The 20,451-nt window shown below is 50.0% G+C and overlaps 1 protein-coding gene across 3 annotated transcripts in view; it reads right to left on the bottom strand.

Moving 5' to 3' along the window:
- Positions 1-20,451, bottom strand: part of LOC137527945 (uncharacterized) — a 270,389-nt gene that overhangs the window by 167,734 nt on the left and 82,204 nt on the right. For all 3 annotated transcript variants that reach the window (XM_068249064.1, XM_068249062.1, XM_068249063.1), the window contains exon 6: positions 7,344-7,542. In XM_068249064.1, coding sequence (XP_068105165.1) covers positions 7,344-7,542 — 199 coding nt within the window. The remainder of the gene's footprint in view (positions 1-7,343; positions 7,543-20,451) is intronic.

The following is a 20,451-nucleotide window of genomic DNA, read 5'->3' as shown; positions in this document are numbered from 1 at the left end:
GTGAAGGTGTACCCACCTAGAGATTTATTTTTTCCAGTTCTACCTGTAAAACTCAACAAAAAACTCATGTTCCCCCTTTGCTACACTTGTGCTTTGAATTCCCATCCAGACATCTGCAACCACACAGACGAACAACGTTCCCTGACAGGTACGTGGTGCACTGTAGAGCTCATTTTAGCTGTAGAGAAGGGTTATAGGATTGCAACTGTTTATGAGATCTGGCACTTCCCAAACACCACAGATGAGCTGTTTGCCCCATACATAAAACTACACCTCAGGGATAAGCAAGAGGCTTCTGGTTATCCCAGCTGGTGTAAAAACGATGCTGACAAAAAGCAATACATTGACTCGTTTTATGAAAAAGAGGGTGTTTGCCTACGAGCTGATGAAATAGCGGTGAACCCCGCTAAAAGACAGATATCCAAACTTTTCCTGAATTCTTTGTGGGGTAAATTCGGTCAAAGGTCAAACCTGCCGCGCACCAGCATCGTTTCAGATCCTGATGAACTTTTCAAGCTGGCATTTTTACCGTGCCATGAGCTGTCTGAGGTAAATTTTATCACTGATGAGACAGCTGTGGCCAATTGGAAATATACCAAAGACCGCTATACCGCCAACAAAAACACTAACATCTTTATAGCCTGTTTTACCACAGCTTATGCCAGATTGGAACTGTATCAATTACTGGACAGACTGCAAGAACGTGTTCTTTACCACGACACAGACTCTGTCATTTTTGTAAGTAAAGAGGGTGAGTGGAACCCTCCGTTGGGTGATTTTCTTGGGGAATTGACTAGCGAAGTGGATGATGATACATACATTACAGAGTTTGTCTCTGCGGGCCCCAAGACCTACGGCTACAAATTAAATACTGGGAAAACGGTCTTGAAAGTTAAGGGTATAACGCTCAATGTGGCTAACGCACAGGTTATTAATTTTGACAGCTTGAAAGATCTTGTATCCAAGGTGGGGGTGCTAAGGTGTTAATACGAACATAATAAAACTACAGATCAAATAATGTCAAATAACACGTTTTGGGGTAACATGGAGGTGGAGATCTCTGTAAAGGGGTCATTAGTCATTGGGGGTGGGACAATAGTGTGAAAGAGGGGCGGGGCAAGAGTGTGAAAAAGGGGTGGGGAAAGGGTGTGAAAAAGTGTTTAAAATTATATTTTACAATTGTATGCTATGACCACAATTACTATTAAGTCTTATATTCAATAAACACATAAACCTTTTAATGCTTTCTCAAAATTTCTTTGGTAGAAGGCATTTGCCTGCTTGTGCTTTGCCTGTCAGTCATGCTTAATATATGGTGGGGGCGGTGTTTCACTGTGTGGGCTGGGGCAAGAGTGTGACAAAGGGGCGGGGAAAGGGTGTGAAAAAGGGGCGGGGGAAGGGTGTGAAAAAGGGGCGGGGAAAGGGTGTGAAAAAGGGGTGGGGAAGGGTGTGAAAAAGGGGCGGGGAAAGGGTGTGAAAAAGGGGCGGGGAAAGGGCGTGAAAAAGGGGCGGGGAAAGGGTGTGAAAAAGGGGCGAGGCACCTGTCACTTTGAGTTTGATGTGACATGTCTAAGTACTCTACTGCCGTTATTTATTTGTAAAAAATGTTTGGAATGATGTATGATTTTCGATCCACTTCTCACATGTACACCACTTTGTATTGGTCTTTCACGCAGTAATGTGACAAAAAGTGGCAGTAATGTGACAAAAAGTGGAAAACTTCAAGGGGGCAGAATACTTTTGCAACCCACTGTATCTAGTACTATGTCTGGCACTGGCAGTCGGGAGAGGGGCAGCAAGGCCAAGAGGAGAGGGAGCAACATTGCGGCCTCCATCAGCAGTTCTGCCACATCAGTCTCCATTTCGCCGCTACCCACTGGCTGTCCAGCTGTTAGGGGGAGTCACGCTGCAGCGACGCAGCAGCGTGTTGCGGCCATTTTCAAGCATGGTCAGTGGTGCAAAATTGGAGGAGAAAGATGCTGCGCCTGTGATGCAGCTGATGGTGGATGACGACGAGCAGGCCAGTGCGGCCACCACCAGCCCTAGAAAAAACATTCTGTGCAAAATGGGCTTTGTGGAAGAGTCTGAGATGGTGACGGTGGTTATTGGGGGGAAGTCCGTCCATGATGTGTCAGCAGAAGAGGAGTTTGAGGTGGGCTCATCATCCTAGCAGTTGTTCGAGGAGGGGGAGTTTGATCTTGATGATGAGGTGAAGGACCCGGACTACCAGCGACCGGAGGGGGATGTCATCTCTGACTCTAAGAAGGAGGATTCAGTGGTTCTGGCACGCAGGATCAGCATTGCAGGGATTGGCAGGAGCAGCAGTGGGCATGGAATGCGTGACCCACAGCCTGCTGCTCCATCTGCCAGTGGCACTACTACCACCAGCTGCACCACTCAACCCCAGGCCCCAACCACCACTGGGAGAAAATCAGCAGCAGCATCCCATTTTGAGCGTAGTAAGGGCAAACTGCAATCCTCAATATGGCAGTTTTTTCATCTGCCCTGTAACTTGTAATGTGTGCCATGTGAAGATGAGCAGAGGGTCTAATCCTTCCACTTATGGCACCTCCAGCTTCATAAACCATCTGGCCAATAAGCACAAACCTGAGCATTCGGAATTCAAGAGGCTGAAGGAAGCTGGCACTGGCCTTTGCAGTGGTCAGAGCACTATAACCCCGTTTGCCACTCCTGCCGACAATGAGGCCTGTTCAGGCAGCCAGTCCTCCTCAGTGGTCTCCTCTGCTCCCTCCTTGGCTTCCCGTGCAAGCCCAAAACGCCACCACCAACTGACCCTGAGTGAGTCGTTCATGGTCAGGGCTCAGCCTCTCGGCAGCTATCGCATACACCAGCTGAACGGCTTGCTTACACGGTCCAAGTCCTCCCAGCTCCTCCCGTACTCGTTTCTGCAGGAGGGGAGCCAGATGCGTGTGCTCCTGCAGTGCGCAGCGCCGGATTGGCCAATACCCAGCCGGCACTACTTCGCAAGCACGACCATCCCAGCACTGCACCGCTTTGTGAAGGCCAACGTGGTGTGTGGGCTGGATCATGCGGTGGGTGCGCACGTCCATGTGACTATGGACTCATGGTCAAGCTGGTTTGGGACAGGTCGGTACCTCTCTTTCACGGCGCACTGGGTCAGTTTGGTGGAAGGGGGTGAGGAGGGGACAGCAGCATCATCACCCCAGTGGGTGGTGCCACCCGGTCAGGGGAAGTGCAGCAGGTTCCAGCTCTGATCCGGTTCCATCCTCCAGCAAACCCGCCGCCAAACACCCCCGCCTCACCAGCAGTGTGAAGGCCCGCCACTGCCAAGCGTTGCTGCAGATGGTCACCCTGGGGAAGAACAAGCTTACGACAGACCATGTCCTGGCCAAGCTCCGAGCAGGAGAGGAGTTGGCTGACCCCCAGAGGCCTCAGAGTCGGAGAGGTGTGGTGGCCGACAATGGGGCAAACCTGGTTGCCGCCATCCACTGGGGAAACCTCACCCACATCCCCTGTCTGGCCCACGTCCTGAACCTGGTGGTGCAGAAATTCCTGCGCACCTGTCAGGGGATAAACACTCTTTTGGGAGTGGCAAGGAAAACCGTGGGTCATTTTCACCGCTCGGGTGGTGCCACAGCATCCCTGGAAGCTGGAGCTGAACCTCCCACGAGCACCAGCTCATCATAGACGTTCCAACACGCTGGAATTCCACCCTGGCAATGTTGGAACGTCTGGTTGAACAGAGGCGGGTCGTCAACCTCTACCTGGCCAAAGCCACCATGGAGGCCAACTTGTCCGGGACCGGCACCACCCACCTCCCGGACATCATCCGCTCTGCTGAGTGGGGAACAATGCACCTGGTGTGCTTGTTGCTGGCACTCTTCCTGGAGGCCACCAACATGGTCAGCTGGGACCATGTGTTGCTGTGTGAGTGGGTGACCATGGTGTGCATGCTGAAAAAGGCCCTCGATGCTCTGCTGGAAGTGGGAGAGGAAGCCTTGATCCAGCAGGAGCAGCAGCAACCTTTGCAGTCCACCTCTGTGCGGCAGGAGGAGGAGTTTGAGGACTTGGAGGAGTTGGAGGTCCCTGACCTTGAAGAAGAGGGGGCACAGCGGAGTGCAGCTGCAGTGGTGCGGGGTAGAGAGAGCAGGATGAGGCTCAGGAATCAGAGGAGGAGGACAGCACTGTCAGCGGTGCTGAAGATGATGGGTCAGCAGAGATAGTGTCCCTGTTCCCCATGGCAGCGCACATGCTGCAGTGCCTGCGCAAAGACCCAAGTGTGAAGCAGATGCGTGCTCGGGAGGACATCTGGATCACCCTGATGCTGGACCCATGGCTGAAGGGGAAGCTGGCTCAGTTCCTGCCTGTAGGAGAAGGCCCTGTGCGCCGAATGAGGGACTTGCAGCGGATTCTGGTTCAGCGCTTGGAGGAAGCCTTCCCCCAGACTCCCTCCCCCCTCCTGCTTTCACAGTCCAGCCAGCACAGCAGCTGGTGCCTGGCTGCCTGCATCCAGCAGCAGCAGGCGCCCAACAAACATGCTGTCTCTGACAAAGGCGCTATACGCCACGCCAGTACCGCTGCCTACAGAGGAGGTGCCTGCAGCAGCATCCGGCTCTCAAAGCCAGAACCAGCACCTGACCCGGATGGTGGCCGACTACATGAGGTCCTACAGCGGGCTTGACACCGACACCCCTGTGAATCCCTTGGAGTACTGGGTCAAGCACCTGGATATCTGGAGAGAGCTGGCGCAGTACGCCCTGGAAGTGCTGTCCTGCCCGCCTTCGAGCGTCAGAAAGGTGCTTCAGCGTGGCCGGTGGCATGGTCACCGAGAAGCGCTCGTCTGTCCACCCAGTCTGTGGACAGACTGAGTTTTTTTAAAATGAACCAGGCTTGGGCGGTTGGTGAGTTCCTGGCCCCTGTTGTTGGCAAGAGGGGGAAATGAAGTGGCTGAGTGGGAATCACTATGCCTGCTTCACCACCCTTTACCACCACAACCTCCTGACTCCATCTTCATTAAGCCAGGTTCAAATTTTTTTTACAGCCGTGGTACCAACACTAGGTGCCATAGCGATTCTCTGAACACAATAGCTGTGTAATTTTTTGGGAGGTGTCTGTGCTGTCCAAGTTGTGGGGAGGCCCCAACTGCGGCAGTACGACCGCTTCCTGGAACCTCTCCTTTTTTAATGTTTTACCTGTGCCGTGGTACCAACACTAGGTGCAATAGCGATTCTCTGAACACAATAGCTGTGTAATTTTTTTGGAGGTGTCTGTGCTGTCCAAGTTGTCGGGGGGCCCCAACTGCCTCAGTACGACTGCTTCCTGGAACCTAGTCCTGAAGTTAATTGACATCCATTTTGTTTTTTTTTTTGGGGGGGGGGGGATTTTAAGTCCACACATCATCAATAAGTAGTGTTTCCCTTTACAAAATAATGATGCTACATGCCTCATATACCCTAAAAATATTTTTGAAGCAATTTAAAGGCCATGTAATGAATAGTGACATGTCAGCTGCGGTGGATAGCAGTACCACCGCAGCTGCTTCTGGTTCTCTGCCTGTCAGTCTCCCTGCACCTCAGGCGTCTAGCACGCCGAGGAGGGGTGTGGGGAGTAATCGCATGTCGGCTGCGGTGGACGGTGTGGTCCACTACGGTCATTGCTGGGTCTCTGCCTGCTGATTTTTCCGCGTCCCAGGCATCTAGTACGCCGAGGACACGTGTCTCTGCTGTGCTCAGGGGTACATTAGCGCGTGCGCGCGCTCACCATTAGAATCTTTATGCCAGGAGGAGGCGCATCAGCTGACCGGCTGGTCGGCTGACGTCAGAGGGCACGCTCGCCGCTCCTGATTGGCCGAGGCTGGTGGGCGTGCTTCGGGGGTCTCTTCTGCTTCTTAAGCCTCTCGGCTTCACTTGCAAGTTGTCTGCTGTCGTGAATACTTTGTGTTAGCGCTCAGACCTTAGTCAGTTCCCTAGTGTGTTAGAACCAGCAGGAGCTGGGAATTCACACTAAAGTTAGAATCGACTTGATAGCTTAAAATTGTTAAATACTGTTATTATCTGTGTATGACTCTGGCTAGTTCTTACCAATCTTACTCTCAGTGATTCTGTACCTTTGACTATCTGATCCTGTTGCTAAACCTAGCCTGATTACCGTTCTGTCTCTGTCTCCTGATTTTGTACGTCTGCCCATCTGACCTTGTTGACAACTTTGCCTGATACCCGTCCTGTCTCTGTCTGTCGATTCTGTACCTGACCTGTCTGTCTGTTGCCGATCTGATCTGTCTGACCATTCTACTCTCACCAGGGACCCCCTGTCTCTGGTGAGAGGTACAGTACGGGGAGTGCCCACCAGCTCCTCTGGTGAGGTAGTGCAGTACTACTGTTACACCAATCACTACACTTAGTGCATTAAAGTGTGATTAGGTTACGTCACTTCTTAGTGGTATATTAGCATTGCTTAGCTAACACATCAGTATCTATATATCTGTATTATTGGTGATTCTACAGATCATCATATAATCAGGTATATATCTGTATTATAGGTGATACTGCAGATCACCTGATAATCAGAAACTTTGTTCTTGCTAACACCAATCGTTACAGGCCACTTCCGGTTTTCTATCCAGATATCCGAATCCGCTGGATATTGCGGTCGGATATCTGATTCGGATCGGAAAATTTTGAACTCGGATATCCGACCCGGATCGGATAGAGGGGTATCCGGATCCTAATTAGATCCAGATAGTGAAAAGTGGTATCCGAGCAGAACTGATTACAAACTTTACTGGCCACTGATTGGCTGAGAGCAGGGGCTTGCCCACACATGTACCTGCAATGATTGGCTCATCAGGATAGAAACCAGAGACTGCAGCTGCATGGAAACCAATAATAAATTCAAATAGCCAAACCGGGACACACACAGATCTGCCACGGGACAGTGGGACATACCTCCCAACCTGTGACAGTCCCAATGGAATCAGGACAGTTGGGACATGCAGGGATAGCAGTTGCCCACAGGCAAAGTTACAGGAGGTAGTGGGGGGCTGCTGTGGGTATAGCAGTTGTCCGTAGAGTCACAGGAACTAGAGGGGGAGGGGCTTTGATTTGTAACTGGTGTTTGGAGGGGATGGGGATGACTTCTGTGGCAGGGCTCTTTCTGATTCAGCCACACCCAGGATGGTTTGATTTAGAAGAATTTAATCTCCTCCCTCTTCTGCCACACCCCTCGGCTCTTCCACCCCTCTACAGTGACTAGAGGTAATGATCTATCTATCTATCTATCTACTGTATATATGGATGTAAGCATGTTATGGAACTGTTACTTTAGCATGTTATAATGCAAGCACCCAGTACAGAGCTACTTACCATCAGAGTGAACTTTTCCTCGTAGAGCCCAGCTTTAATTGCTAGGAATTGTTTCGAGACATATGTTATATTTTTATCTGGATAACTAAGTAATGATATCGTGAAGTTATTTACATCACATTCTTCGTAAGGAAACCAATACACTGAGATGACCTGGGGCACCCCTACTGTCCAGCTTCTAGGTCCAGTCATACAAGAGCTGTGGATAAAATCATAAATGTTATTTTTATGTGCATCCAACACAACTTCTAAATTGCAATCTGTATTGATATAAATTGGTACTCATTAGGGGTTGGAGGATAAATCTGTCTAATCCACGAATCCCTCGAATTCTGTGAAAGATTAGAAAGTCGATGAATCCCGACGCTGCATCCCTGCGCATTCACCACTTCCCCTTCCCTCCTCCACTTGCCTCATCATCCTGTGCTCCCTCTCCCCCGCATAGATATACAAGCAGCAGCATACCTAATCCATACATTCCAGAGTGGATTGTAGACCTCTCTCCTCCCTCACTGTTACCCTAGTGACCAGCTTCTGTTGATGATGCTGATCGCATCATCAGCAGAAGCCAAGCACTAGGGGAACAGAAAGGAGGAAAAAGAGAGAAGTCTGCGCTTCTTGCTGGAATGGATGGATCAGGTAAGCCGCTGGTTGTGCGGGGGGCGAGCTATATTTGGCTTCCTATACTGAAGACACCTTTACTTAACTACCCATACTAAAGGCACCTTTATCTAGCTTCCTATACTGAAGGTACCTTTATCTATCTACCTATACTGAATGTCCTAAGGATTGGTTCGTACACCAGCTTCTCAATGAGCAAAGCGTAGTCTATTTTTCCATGAGGTGTCAAACACTATACATGACAATTGTTTAGGGGCCACATGAGGTCCCCTTCTTCCGAAAAGTGCAGACATACATTTGAATAATACATGCACCACATATTAAATACATTCAGAGACAGACAGGCACACCCATGGAATAAGGGAGACACCCCCCTAATCATAATATGTAAACATCACTAAAATTCAGCGATCATATGCTAATATTACATAGTTAGCATAAGAGTACATGATATGTACCCAATATGCATAATGCCCACTAAGGGGTCTCACTGGCAAAACAGTCACCACCACGTAAAAGCAAAAAGTTACATTAAATGGTAATCTGTCACTCACTGTCTGTTTCGGCTCCCGCCGCTGCAGCCGTTAAGGGTGGTCATTGCCTGCTAAGAGGTGGCATTGTCATGACAACGTGTATTTCCGGTACACAGTACTTACAACTAGAGATGGGCCGAACCTCCGATTTTTGGTTCGCAAACTTCCGCGAAAGGTTTGGTTCGCGCAAACTTTCGCGAACCGCAATAAACTTCAATGGGGAGGCGAACTTGGAAAGCTAGAAACACTTATGCTGGCCAGAAAAGTGATGGAAAAGATGTTTCAAGGGGTCTAACACCTGGAGGGGGGCATGGCGGAGTGGGATACATGCCAAAAGTCCTGGGGGAAAAATCTGAATTTGACGCAAAGCAGTGTTTTAAAGAGACACTGAAGCGAAAAAAAATATATGATATAATGAATTGGTTGTGTACTATGAATAATTACTAGAAGATTAGCAGCAAAGAAAATATTCTCATATTTTTATTTTCAGGTATATAGTGTTTTTTCTAACATTGCATCACTCTATAATATGTGCAGATTACACAACACTCAGCATTCAAAATGAGTCTTTCAGAGCAGTCTGTCAAGTAATGAACTCTCCTCTAGCAGAAGAAAAGTAAACAGTTCAATTACAGTTGAGATAATAAAAGTCAGATAACAGCCCTCTCCACGACTAAGTTAGTCGGAGAGCTTAATAGCTTTTTTGCATAGAGATAACAACTGGAGTTTCTCAACTCTTCCTGTACTGGAAACAATTAGACTGATGTATCTGATCTTAATGTTTTTTTTTCTTAGCTGTACTACACATACAAATCATAATATCATCATTTTTTTTTCGCTTCAGTGTCTCTTTAAGGGCAGAAATCACATTGAATGCTAAATTGCAGGCCTAAAGTGCTTTAAAACATCTTGTATGTGTATACATCAATCAGGTAGTGTAATTAGTGTACTGCTTCACACTGACAGACCAAACTCACTGTGTAACGCACCGCAAACAGCTGATTGTGTAGTGACGGCCGTGCTGGACTGGTGCGCACCATGGCGAGAGTGCACATGATGGTGGCTTTACAGCCCATATGGTCACCCGGCTGATGTAGCTGAATGACAGAACAGTGACTGTCCAGCTGATCAAATTTGGTCTGACCACAATGAAGCAACGACCTTATTATCTTTGGTGTGCCAACCCCCGAGACACTCATATAGCCGGCGGTCATTGCTTCATTGTGATACTCAAGCCCCTTCACCGCAGCAAGGAAATGATCACGAAGGGGGATGGGCACATGTACATGCCTTTTGTTTTGTTGTTGCAGCCGCCCGCAGTGCAGCCAGAAACATTAGGCAGGCATGTAGATGCCCCAGAAAAATTATTATAGTGGCCGCTGCTAGCAGCGGCCTAAAAAATTCAGGAATCTGCCTGGAGTCCTGGACCCTGTTGGTGGTGGCGGAGAAGGCAGTCAAGTGGCCCGGCGGGCAGAGGTGCTGTGTGGGGAGCGACTTAGTCTTAAGGCAGGCAGCCAGTCACACAGCGTGCAGGCAGAGATGCTGTGTGTGGGGACTGACTTAGTCTTTATGTGGGCAGTAGCCCTCCGGGATCCATGCCTCATTCATTTTGATAAAGGTCAGGTACTGAACACTGTCATGACTTAGGCGACTTCTCTTCTCAGTGACAATGCCACCAGCTGCACTGAAGGTCCTTTCTGACAGGACGCTTGCGGCAGGGCAAGAAAGAAGTTGGATGGCAAATTGGGACAGCTCTAGCCACAGGTCAAGCCTGCGCACCCAGTAGTCCAAGGGTTCATCATCGCTGCTCACAGTGTCTACAGCCACACTTAAGACCAGGTAGTCGGCTACCTGCCGGTCCAGGCATTGGTGGAGGGTGGATTCCGAAGGGCTACAGCAAGGCGTTGGACTAAAGAATGTCTGCATGTCCGACATCACCATGAGATCGCAGGAGCATCCTGTCCTTGCCTGCGTGGACATGGGAGGAGGATTACTGGCAGTGGTACCTTTATTGCGTTGTGCTGTGACATCACCCTTAAACGCATTGTAAAGCATAGTTGCCAGCTTGTTCTGCACGTGCTGCATCCTTTCCGCCTTCAGGTGAGTTGGTAACAGGTCTGCCACTTTGTGCCTGTACCGAGGGTCTAGTAGCGTGGCCACCCAGTACAGCTCATTCCCCTTGAGTTTTTGTATATGGGGGTCCCTCAACAGGCTGGACAGCATGAAAGACGCCATCTGCACAAAGTCGAATCCAGATGTACTATAAATCTCCTCTTGCTCTTCCTGAGTGACGTTACGTAAGTCCTCTTCCTCCCCCCAGCCACGAACAATACCACGGGAACATGGAGCAGCACAAGCCCCCTGTGACGGCTGCTGCGGTTGTTCTTCTGCCGCCGCCTCTTCCTCCTCCACAGAAACACCTTCCTCATCATCCGAGTCTGACTCCACTTCTTCCCCACACAACTCCTCTTCTTCCTCCTCCCCCCCTCTGTGCTGCCACAGGTGTTGAGGAAACAACTGGTTCAGATGAAAATTGCTCCCATGACTCTTCCTGCCGTAACTGTTCCTCTTCACGCTCCTCCACAGCTTGATCCACCACTCTACGCATGGCACGCTCCAGGAATTAAGTGTAGGGGATCAAGTCGCTTATGGTGCCTTCAGTGCGATTCACCAGGTTGGTCACCTCTACAAACGGCCGCATGAGCCTGCATGCATTTCGCATCAGTGTCCAGTTGTTGGGCCACAACATCCCCATCTCCCCAGATTGTGTTCTTCTACTGTAATTGTACAGGTACTGGGTGACGGCTTTCTCCTGTTCTAGCAGGTGAGAGAAAATGAGCAGGGTCGAATTCCAGCGAGTCTGGCTATCGCATATCATGCGTCTCACTGGCAAGTTGTTTCTCTGCTGAATATCCGCAAAGCGTGCCATGGCCGTGTAAGACCGCTTGAAATGCTGACACAACTTCCTGGCCTGCTTCAGGGCGCCCTCTAAGCCTGGGTACTTGGACACAAATCTTTGCACGACCAGATTTAACACATGTGCCATGCAGGGTACATGAGTCAGCTTTCCCAAATTTCCCAAATTCAACGCAGAAATGAGATTGCTGCCATTGTCACATACCATGTTGCCGATCTCCAGCTGGTGCGGGGTCAGCCACCTGTTTGTTAAGAGCAGCCAGGAGAGCTGGTCCAGTGTGACTCTCCGCTTTAAGGCAAGACATGTCTAAGATGGCGTGACACTGTCGTACCTGGCATGCAGCATAGGCTCTGGGGAGATGGGGCTGTGTAGCGGGAGCGGAGATGGCAGCACCACTAGAGTTGAACTGCCACTCAGCCAAGAAGGAGGAGGAGGAAGACAGCGAAGAGGATGTAGCAGGAGGAGAAGGAGAGGAGGTGGCAAGAGGCCTGCCTGCAAGCCGTGGAGGTGTCACTAGTTGGTCCGCTGCGCAGCCACGTACTCCCTGCTTGCCGTCGTTCACCAGGTTGACCCAATGGACTGTGTAAGTAATGTAGCGGCCCTGACCGTGCTTGGCAGACCAAGCATCCGTGGTCAGGCGGACCCTTGACCCAACGCTGTTCGCCAGAGATGACACCACTTGCCTCTCAACTTCACGGTACAGTTTGGGTATCGCCTTTCTAGAAAAATAAGTGTGGCCTGGCATCTTCCACTGCGGTGTTCCGATGGCCACAAATTTACGGAAAGCCTCTGAGTCCACCAGCTTGTAAGGTAATATCTGGCGAGCTAATAGTTCCGCCACGCCAGCTGTCAGATGGCGGGCAAGGGGGTGACTGGCAGAAATTGGCTTCTTCTGCTTAAACATTTCCTTCACGGACACCTGGCTGCTGTGGGCAGAGGAGCAGGAACCGCTCAAGGGCAGAGGCGGAGTGGAGGAGGGTGGCTGTGAAGGTGCAAGGGAGAAAGCGGCTGAAGATGCTGCACCTGAAGGAGGAAGAGGAGAAGGAGGGTGGCTTTTCTGTTGTGTGCTTTTGCTCAGGTGTTCTTCCCATTGCTTTTTGTGCCTTTTCTCCATGTGCCTTCGTAAGGCACTTGTCCCTACGTGAGTGTTGGCCTTTCCACGGCTCAATTTTTGGAGACAGAGAGAACAGATGGCTTTACTCCGATCTTAGGCATACACACTAAAAAATGTCCACACCGCTGAGCCCCCCTGGGGTGATGGCACTATGGTGGCCTCAGAGTCAGCAGCTGAAGTCGAAGGGCATGTTGGCTGGCTGTCCATTGCTGGCGATACATGGCACCGGACACTGCCACCAGCTGTTTCTGAGGACGAGCTCCCCCTGCTTCTTTCAGCACCTTCTACTCCTCTCTGAGTCCCGTTCCAAACTGTCCCCCTGTTCATCTCTTCTATTGGGAACATACGTGGCATCCGTATAATCGTCATCATAATCATCCTGCCCAGCTTCGCTTTTCTCAGACACCTCCAAAACTGCACCAACAGCAGGTACTTCATCATCCTCCTCCTCACACCTTATGTCCATAGTGTCGCCTAACTCACACATATGAGGTGGTGTAACTTGCTTAGCGCCTTCATATTGTTGTAGCAGTAGTGGCTGTGAATCAGTGATTTCACCACCAAATAACTCCTGCGAAGTGTCAAATGTAGCGGATGTGGTGCTTGTAGTAGCGCTGGTGGCTGCGGAAGATGAGGTGTTCTCAAGGCCGCCTTCAGAAATTTTTGGGCCCCATACAGGACAAATAAACTGGGCCCAGTGTAATGTTTGCAATTGATTTGGGGGCTCGTGGTGTAGAATCTGGGGGGGGGGGTTGTATCTGTGTGCTCTATGTCCAGCAATGACCACAGTGCCTTTCCAGACCTTTCAGAGCAACAGAATGTATATAGTTTATCTTTTGGGCTATTTTTAGTACTGTCTCTTTAACCTCCTGGGTGATAATCCCGAGCTGAGCTCGGGGTATATCGTGCAGGAGGATTTCTCAGGCCCTGGTGGGCCGATTTGCATAATTTTTTTTTTGTTACACGCAGCTAGCACTTTGCTAGCTGCGTGTAACTTCCAATCGCCACCGATCCGCCGCTACCCGCCGTGCTGCGCAGCCCCCCCCCCCCCCAGACCCCTTGCGCAGCCTGGCCAATCGGTGCCAGGCAGCGCTGAGGGGTGGATCGGGACTCCGATGTCACAACGTCCATGACGTCGGTGACGTCATCCCGCCCCGTCGCCATGGCGACTGGGGAAGCCCAGCAGGAAATCCCGTTCTGAACGGGATTTCCTGCTTACTCTGATCGCCGAAGGCGATCGGAGTGGGTGGGGGGATGCCGCTGCACAGCGGCTATCATGTAGCGAGCCCAGGGCTCGCTACATGATTTAAAAAATATTTTTTTTTTAAAAAAAGTGCTGCGCCCCCTCCTGGGCGATGTAATTGTATCGCCCAGAGGGTTAAAACGGAACTGATGCAAACCTGATACATAACCTATACCTATGCATATGCATAGGTAGGATTTAGTTAGTGCTAGGTCCGCTCCCATGGAGGATTGACTTCTTCGCAGTGGGAGGGACGAGTACTTAACAAGTTGCATGCAAGCTGTTACAGGAAACCAACATCCTCCAGTGGTAGACAGGTCATGTGTATGCTCAGTGTGTATTTTATCCCACAAGTGGGGCTTGCACTCTTTTGCAGGTAGGCACTCATCTGTTTTTAAGTAGCGCTGTTCATTTCCTTGCTATGTACTAATTTAATTCATTTTTGGTCAGCCGCTCTCACTTAACAGCTTTGCTTTTGGTGTATATGCAGAGCCTCTGTTTGGGTTCAAGGTGCGTTTTAAGTCTCTGGGGGGTCTCAGCGCATCTCTGACCGGAGGCCATTCGGAGGCGGCCTGGTGATGCGCTGATCCCACTTTTTGCTGATACATAACCTGATACTTTTTTGACCGCAAACGGAACTGATCCTGAAGGGACCCGGACCGCCCAGATCCGTGTCCAACTGACAGTTTTGGCTGAAAACGCAAGTGTGAACCGGGCCTTATGCTGGATGTGGACTGCATCCTCCGTTCCCCTAACCACGGCTCCATTCAGCTACAATTTGGACTGAAGTAGGCCCTGACCCAAGGAAGAAGTCTTTGCCCTGCCCTGCACAGTTCAGTTCTCATGTACTGCTGGCAGCTGCTATGAGTGCAGCACGCCGCTCAAGAAGCCACTGGGAGCGCAGACACATCATTCTGAATAAATTGCTCATATGCTTTATGCAAACGGCCTGAACTGCGCATGCGGGCAGACTTTTACTAGTTCAAAAACCCCGACCCCCTAGTCTGGACCAAGTTGTAGCTGAATGGATTTGTGAGGGGCAGAGAATAGAGGACACAGTCTGTGTCCATAGATTGCATTTTGGACAATGAGGACACTGCTTAATTACAATTACCCAGGATTTCATTAAACTTCTTTTTTTTTTTACTTTAGACTTCCTTTTAACTTACTTGGGGCTTCTTGCAGCCCCCTGCAGTCACCCTGTGCCCGCACTGTCCTTTTGGGGCGACTCCCATCAAAGCTTCCAGCCATGCACCTCATCGCATCCCCATACACCGCAGCATTCCGTGCATGCGCAGTATGGGAAAATCGTTTCTGCTCATAAGTAGAATGTTCCTGTGATGACCAGCCAGCTTTGAGGGGGTTACCACTGCTGACTGGAGGGTTCCAGAGTGATGGGGCATGCACAGGATGACTATAGGGGGCTGCAAGAAGCCCCAGATAAATTAAACTGCATTTTTTTACTTTAATAACCCTTGAAAGAATACCAGAGCCAAAAGGAATTGGAAAAACAGGGGGAGCAGGAATGTATTGTTCTCATGTCCATTCTATTCCGGCCCCTTCCTTTGTGTTACCTAATTGCCCCCTTGCACCCCCTTCCAGGTAGGCAAGTTGCACATGTGCGTGACACGGGTACGTTGTGCATTGTTCCTGGCCGTGGTTGCACGATATAGGACTTGCGCAGTCGGGCCAGTGCCTGCGCACTACTGCAACTTACTCACTGACCCAGTTGCACAGAAGAGGCTGCAGGGGGGCATTTAGGTGACAAAGGAGGGAGACGCTTATGGCCAGGGCCGGTTTAAGCAACAATGGGGCCCCAGCGCAAAATAAACCTGGGGGCCCCCCCAACATATACCACGGAACAAAAATCGGCATTAGGGGACCTTTTTTGCAGCTGGTATAGTCAGGGTGTGAAGTCCCAATCGGTCGAAGCTCCACATTCTGGCTATCCCAGCCTGCATGGGGGACAAGGGGTTAAAAAGTTTCAGGAGGGGGGACCCCACATAATTTTTTTTTTTTTTAATTCCCACACTCTAAACATAAAAAAAAATTGGGAAAATAGGAAAAAATGCCAGGGATCTTCATACAGCCATATTGTGGCTGTATAGCGATCTCTGGCCAAAGCGCTGCGGCTGCGTATAGACCCCCTGGAAACCCCGCCAGGAAATTTATTGCGCTTTCGTTTGATGCATGTAAAATTACACTACCGTTAGGTTAGCTACTAAAAGTGACATTTACTGCATTTAAAAGTATACTTTTTTCCTTTCGAAACTTTAAAATCGATTTTCTCAAAAACTATAAGGTCTTTTTGAAAAATTGTTTTTTCCTCTTATTCCTAATGATCTCCTTAACATATCCTGCAAATTTAGGGTTTCTAGCATTTAAGGTGGATTTGCTATTAACCATTAAATTCAGCAGGATTTTAAATGTGTATTTTTTTTCCTTTGAATCTTTAAAATCGATTTTCTCAAAAACTATAAGGCCGATTTGAAATTTTTTTTCCTTTTGTAGCCACTGGGGGCCCCTACAAGCTCTGGGGCCCTGGGGCCGCTGTCTCCTTTGCCTCTATGGTAGCGCCGGCCCTGCTTATGGCTCTGGTATCTTTTAAAGCATACCTCCCAACTTTTTGATATGAGAAAAAGGGACACTTAAGCCACACCCCTGTCACACCCCTTGTCACGCCCCTAGTCACGCACACCATAAAGATTTCATAAGAAAAATATGTTGTTTTATAATTCAAAACACACTGGTCCTTTCTATCCTGGTTAATTTTGCTTCATAGTAACATTTTAAAATTATTAATATATCAATTTAAAGGATGGAAATAAAGTTTAGAGTCAATTAAACACATTTTTAGCATATTAATATACATATTTATATAGAAAGAGGGACAAAGTCCTGAAAGAGGGACAAATGAGGGTGAAAAAGGGACAGAGGGACAGGGCTCCCAAAAAGGGACTGTCCCTCCGAAAAAGGGACAGTTGGGAGCTATGTTTAAAGTGTACCTGAGATGGTACACTGGGCCTCATTTATACTGACCTGGGGATTCCTCCAGGCCCATGAAGAATGTGGCCTCCCTTACCATCCTCTTCACCCCCTTTGTTCTGACGCTTTGACTCCTGGTAATCCGTTCAATCGCCGCGCCAGTCGTAGGCTTCTGCGCATGCTTGTGGTAGTACTGCGCAGACACAGAATGCTCCCATCTTTTGGAGCGCAACAAGGGGTGCACGCGCGGTCAACTCGCGTATGCGCAGAGGAGTGCGGCTGGACGGATTACTGGGATGCATAGTGCAAGAAGGACAAGGAGTAAGGCCACAGTGCTCATGGGGATGGAGGAAGATCCAGGTAACTATAAATAAACATAATCTAAGATTCACTTTAAAATAAGCCCCATTAAGATGTATCTTAAAGAGGAACTGTAACGACAAAACGTCCCCTGGGGGGTACTCACCTCGGGTGGGGGAAGCCTCCGGATCCTAATGAGGCTTCCCACGCCGTCCTCTGTCCCACGTGGGTCTCACTGCAGCCCTCCGTGCAGCGGTGACGTAATATTTACCTTCCCGGCTCCTGCGCAGGTGCTCTGATGGCTGTCGGCTCCGAACTACACGGAAATACCCGATCGCCGTCGGGTCTGCTCTACTGCGCAGGCGCAAGTTTCCGGCGCCTGCGCAGTAGAGCGGACCCGACTGAGATCGGGTATTTCCGTGTAGTTCGGAGCGGAAAGCCGCCACAGCGCCCCCGCTGGAGCCAGCAAAGGTAAATATTGAACTGACAGTCGGCACAGCTGTTCGGAGGGCTGCAGCGAGACCCCCGTGGGACAGAGAACGGCGTGGGAAGCCTCATTAGGATCCGGAGGCTTCCCCCACCCGAGGTGAGTACCCCCCAGGGGAGGTTTTTGTTGTTACAGAGTCTCTTTAAACAAAATAATTAACCTTCAAAAAAATCTTACCCACCCCATAGCTCCCAACTGTCCCTTTTTTCGGAGGGACAGTCCCTTTTTGGGAGCCCTGTCCCTCTGTCCCTGTTTCACCCTCATTTGTCCCTCTTTCAGGACTTTGTCCCTCTTTCTATGTAAATATATATATTTCTATACTAAAAATGTGTTTGATTGACTCTAAACTTTATTCCCAACCTTTAAATTGATATATTACTAATTTCAAAATGTTACTATGAAAGAAAATGCACCAGGATAGAAAGGACCAGTGTGGTTTGAATTATAAAACATTATATATTTCTTATGAAATCTTTATGGTATGTGTGATTAGAGGCGTGGTGAGGGCGTGGCCAGGGGTTTGGCTTAAGTGTCCCTTTTTCTCATCTCAAAAAGTTGGGAGGTGTGCAGTGCTCTGTGGCTGTGCAGTGCTCTGTGATGTCTGGGTCCTGCTGTCTGTGTTGAGACCTGAGAGTCAGTCACAGTCCCACCTGCTTTTCCTGGCTGTTAGCTGTTCTCTCTCCATTTCTCCACCTCCCATCAGCCCCTGCGCAGTGTGAGGAAGTGAGAAGGAGACATGGAGGGTGTAACTGAGCTGGTGGTGGACAGCAAGGAAACAGGAACTAGAAACCACCACCAGCTCAGGGAGGCGGGACAAGGAGGAGATAGTCTGGAGAGAGCACTGTGGTGAGACCAGCCCAGACCAGCCCACTGATACATAGCACAATAGCACACACAGTCACAGCATCCTGACACTTTGCAGTCACTGGATGTGCGCCGACTGTCTGCAGTCACTGGATGTGCGCTGACGCTCTGCAGTCACTGGATGTGCGCTGACGCTCTGCAGTCACTGGATGTGCGCTGACGCTCTGCAGTCACTGGATGTGCGCTGACGCTCTTTGCAGTCACTGGATGTGCGCTGACGCTCTTTGCAGTCACTGGATGTGCGTTGACACTCTGCAGTCGCTGGATGTAGTCACTGGATGTGCGCTGACGCTCTTTGCAGTCACTGGATGTGCGTTGACACTCTGCAGTCGCTGGATGTGCGCTGACACTCTGTAGTCACTGGATGTGCGCTGACACTCTGCAGTCACTGGATGTGCGCTGACACTCTGCAGTCACTGGATGTGCGCTGACACTCTGCAGTCACTGGATGTGCGCTGACACTCTGCAGTCACTGGATGTGCGCTGACACTCTGCAGTCACTGGATGTGTGCTGACTCTCTGCAGTCACTGGATGTGTGCTGACACTTTGCAGTCACTGGATGTGCGCTGACGCTCTGCAGTCACTGGATGTGCGCTGACGCTCTGCAGTCACTGGATGTGTGCTCTGACACTCTGCAGTCACTGGATGTGCGCTGACACTCTGCACTCAGTCACTGGATGTGCGCTGACACTCTGCAGTCACTGGATGTGCGCTGACACTCTGCAGTCACTGGATGTGCGCTGACACTCTGCAGTCGCTGGATGTGCCCTGGCACTCTGCAGTTGCTGGATGTGCCCTGACACTCTGCAGTCAGTGGATGTGCCCTGACACTCTGCAGTCACTGGATGTGTGCTGACACGCTGCAGTCACTGGATGTGTGCTGACACTCTGCAGTCACTGAATGTGTGCTGACACTCTGCAGTCACTGGATGTGTGCTGACACTCTGCAGTCACTGGATGTGTGCTGACACTTTGCAGTCACTGGATGTGCGCTGACACTCTGCAGTCACTGGATGTGCGCTGACACTCTGCAGTCACTGGATGTGCGCTGACACTCTGCAGTCGCTGGATGTGCCCTGGCACTCTGCAGTCACTGGATGTGCACTGACACTCTGCAGACAGTGGATGTGTGCTGACACTCTGCATTCACTGGATGTGTGCTGACACTCTGCAGTCACTGGATGTGTGCTGACACTCTGCAGTCGCTGGATGTGCGCTGACACTCTGCAGTGACTGGATGTGCGCTGACACTTTGCAATCGCTGGATGTGCGCTGACACTCTGCAGTCACTGGATGTGCACTGACACTCTGCAGTCAGTGGATGTGCCCTGACACTCTGCAGTCACTGGATGTGTGCTGACACTCTGCAGTCACTGAATGTGTGCTGACACTCTGCAGTCACTGGATGTGTGCTGACACTCTGCAGTCACTGGATGTGTGCTGACACTCTGCAGTCACTGGATGTGCGCTGACACTCTGCAGTCGCTGGATGTGCCCTGGCACTCTGCAGTCACTGGATGTGCACTGACACTCTGCAGTCAGTGGATGTGTGCTGACACTCTGTGTTAGAAGTTAAGTAGGCCTCAGTTACTTGGCCTGAGTTTTATGTAAAAGGCTTGTCCGCAGAGTATGTCTTTAAAATAAATAAAGTTCTTGTGATGCAGGCAGAGGCATCTCAGGGTCTGCGTGTAGCAGAGGATACATGCAGATACTGAGAACATGTTCCTGAAAGAAGGCCACAGGCCTAATCTGACCTCAACACGTACACCACAGGAACAATCAACATAGGCCATGTTTACCAAAATACCAAATTCCAGTAAGTAAAGGAAAGGTGACATTGAATATTAATCGAGTAGGTGGGTATTATGACACCACGAGGAGGCTCAACCAATAGTCTGATCTAGGGGATGGCGACGATGATGTCATGGTTAACTCTTTCCTAGTCGGTATTAAAGAAGCAGACGAGCTGGAAGACGGCTCTCTGATTCCTGCTCTGCTTCTTACTTTCACACTAGCTCTCAATGCTGACTGGAACCTCTAAGT

Source organism: Hyperolius riggenbachi, chromosome 8 (assembly GCF_040937935.1).
Source record: "Hyperolius riggenbachi isolate aHypRig1 chromosome 8, aHypRig1.pri, whole genome shotgun sequence".
NCBI lineage: Eukaryota > Metazoa > Chordata > Amphibia > Anura > Hyperoliidae > Hyperolius > Hyperolius riggenbachi.
Note: the sequence above shows the minus strand (reverse complement) of the source record. Positions and strands in the feature narration are given on the sequence as shown.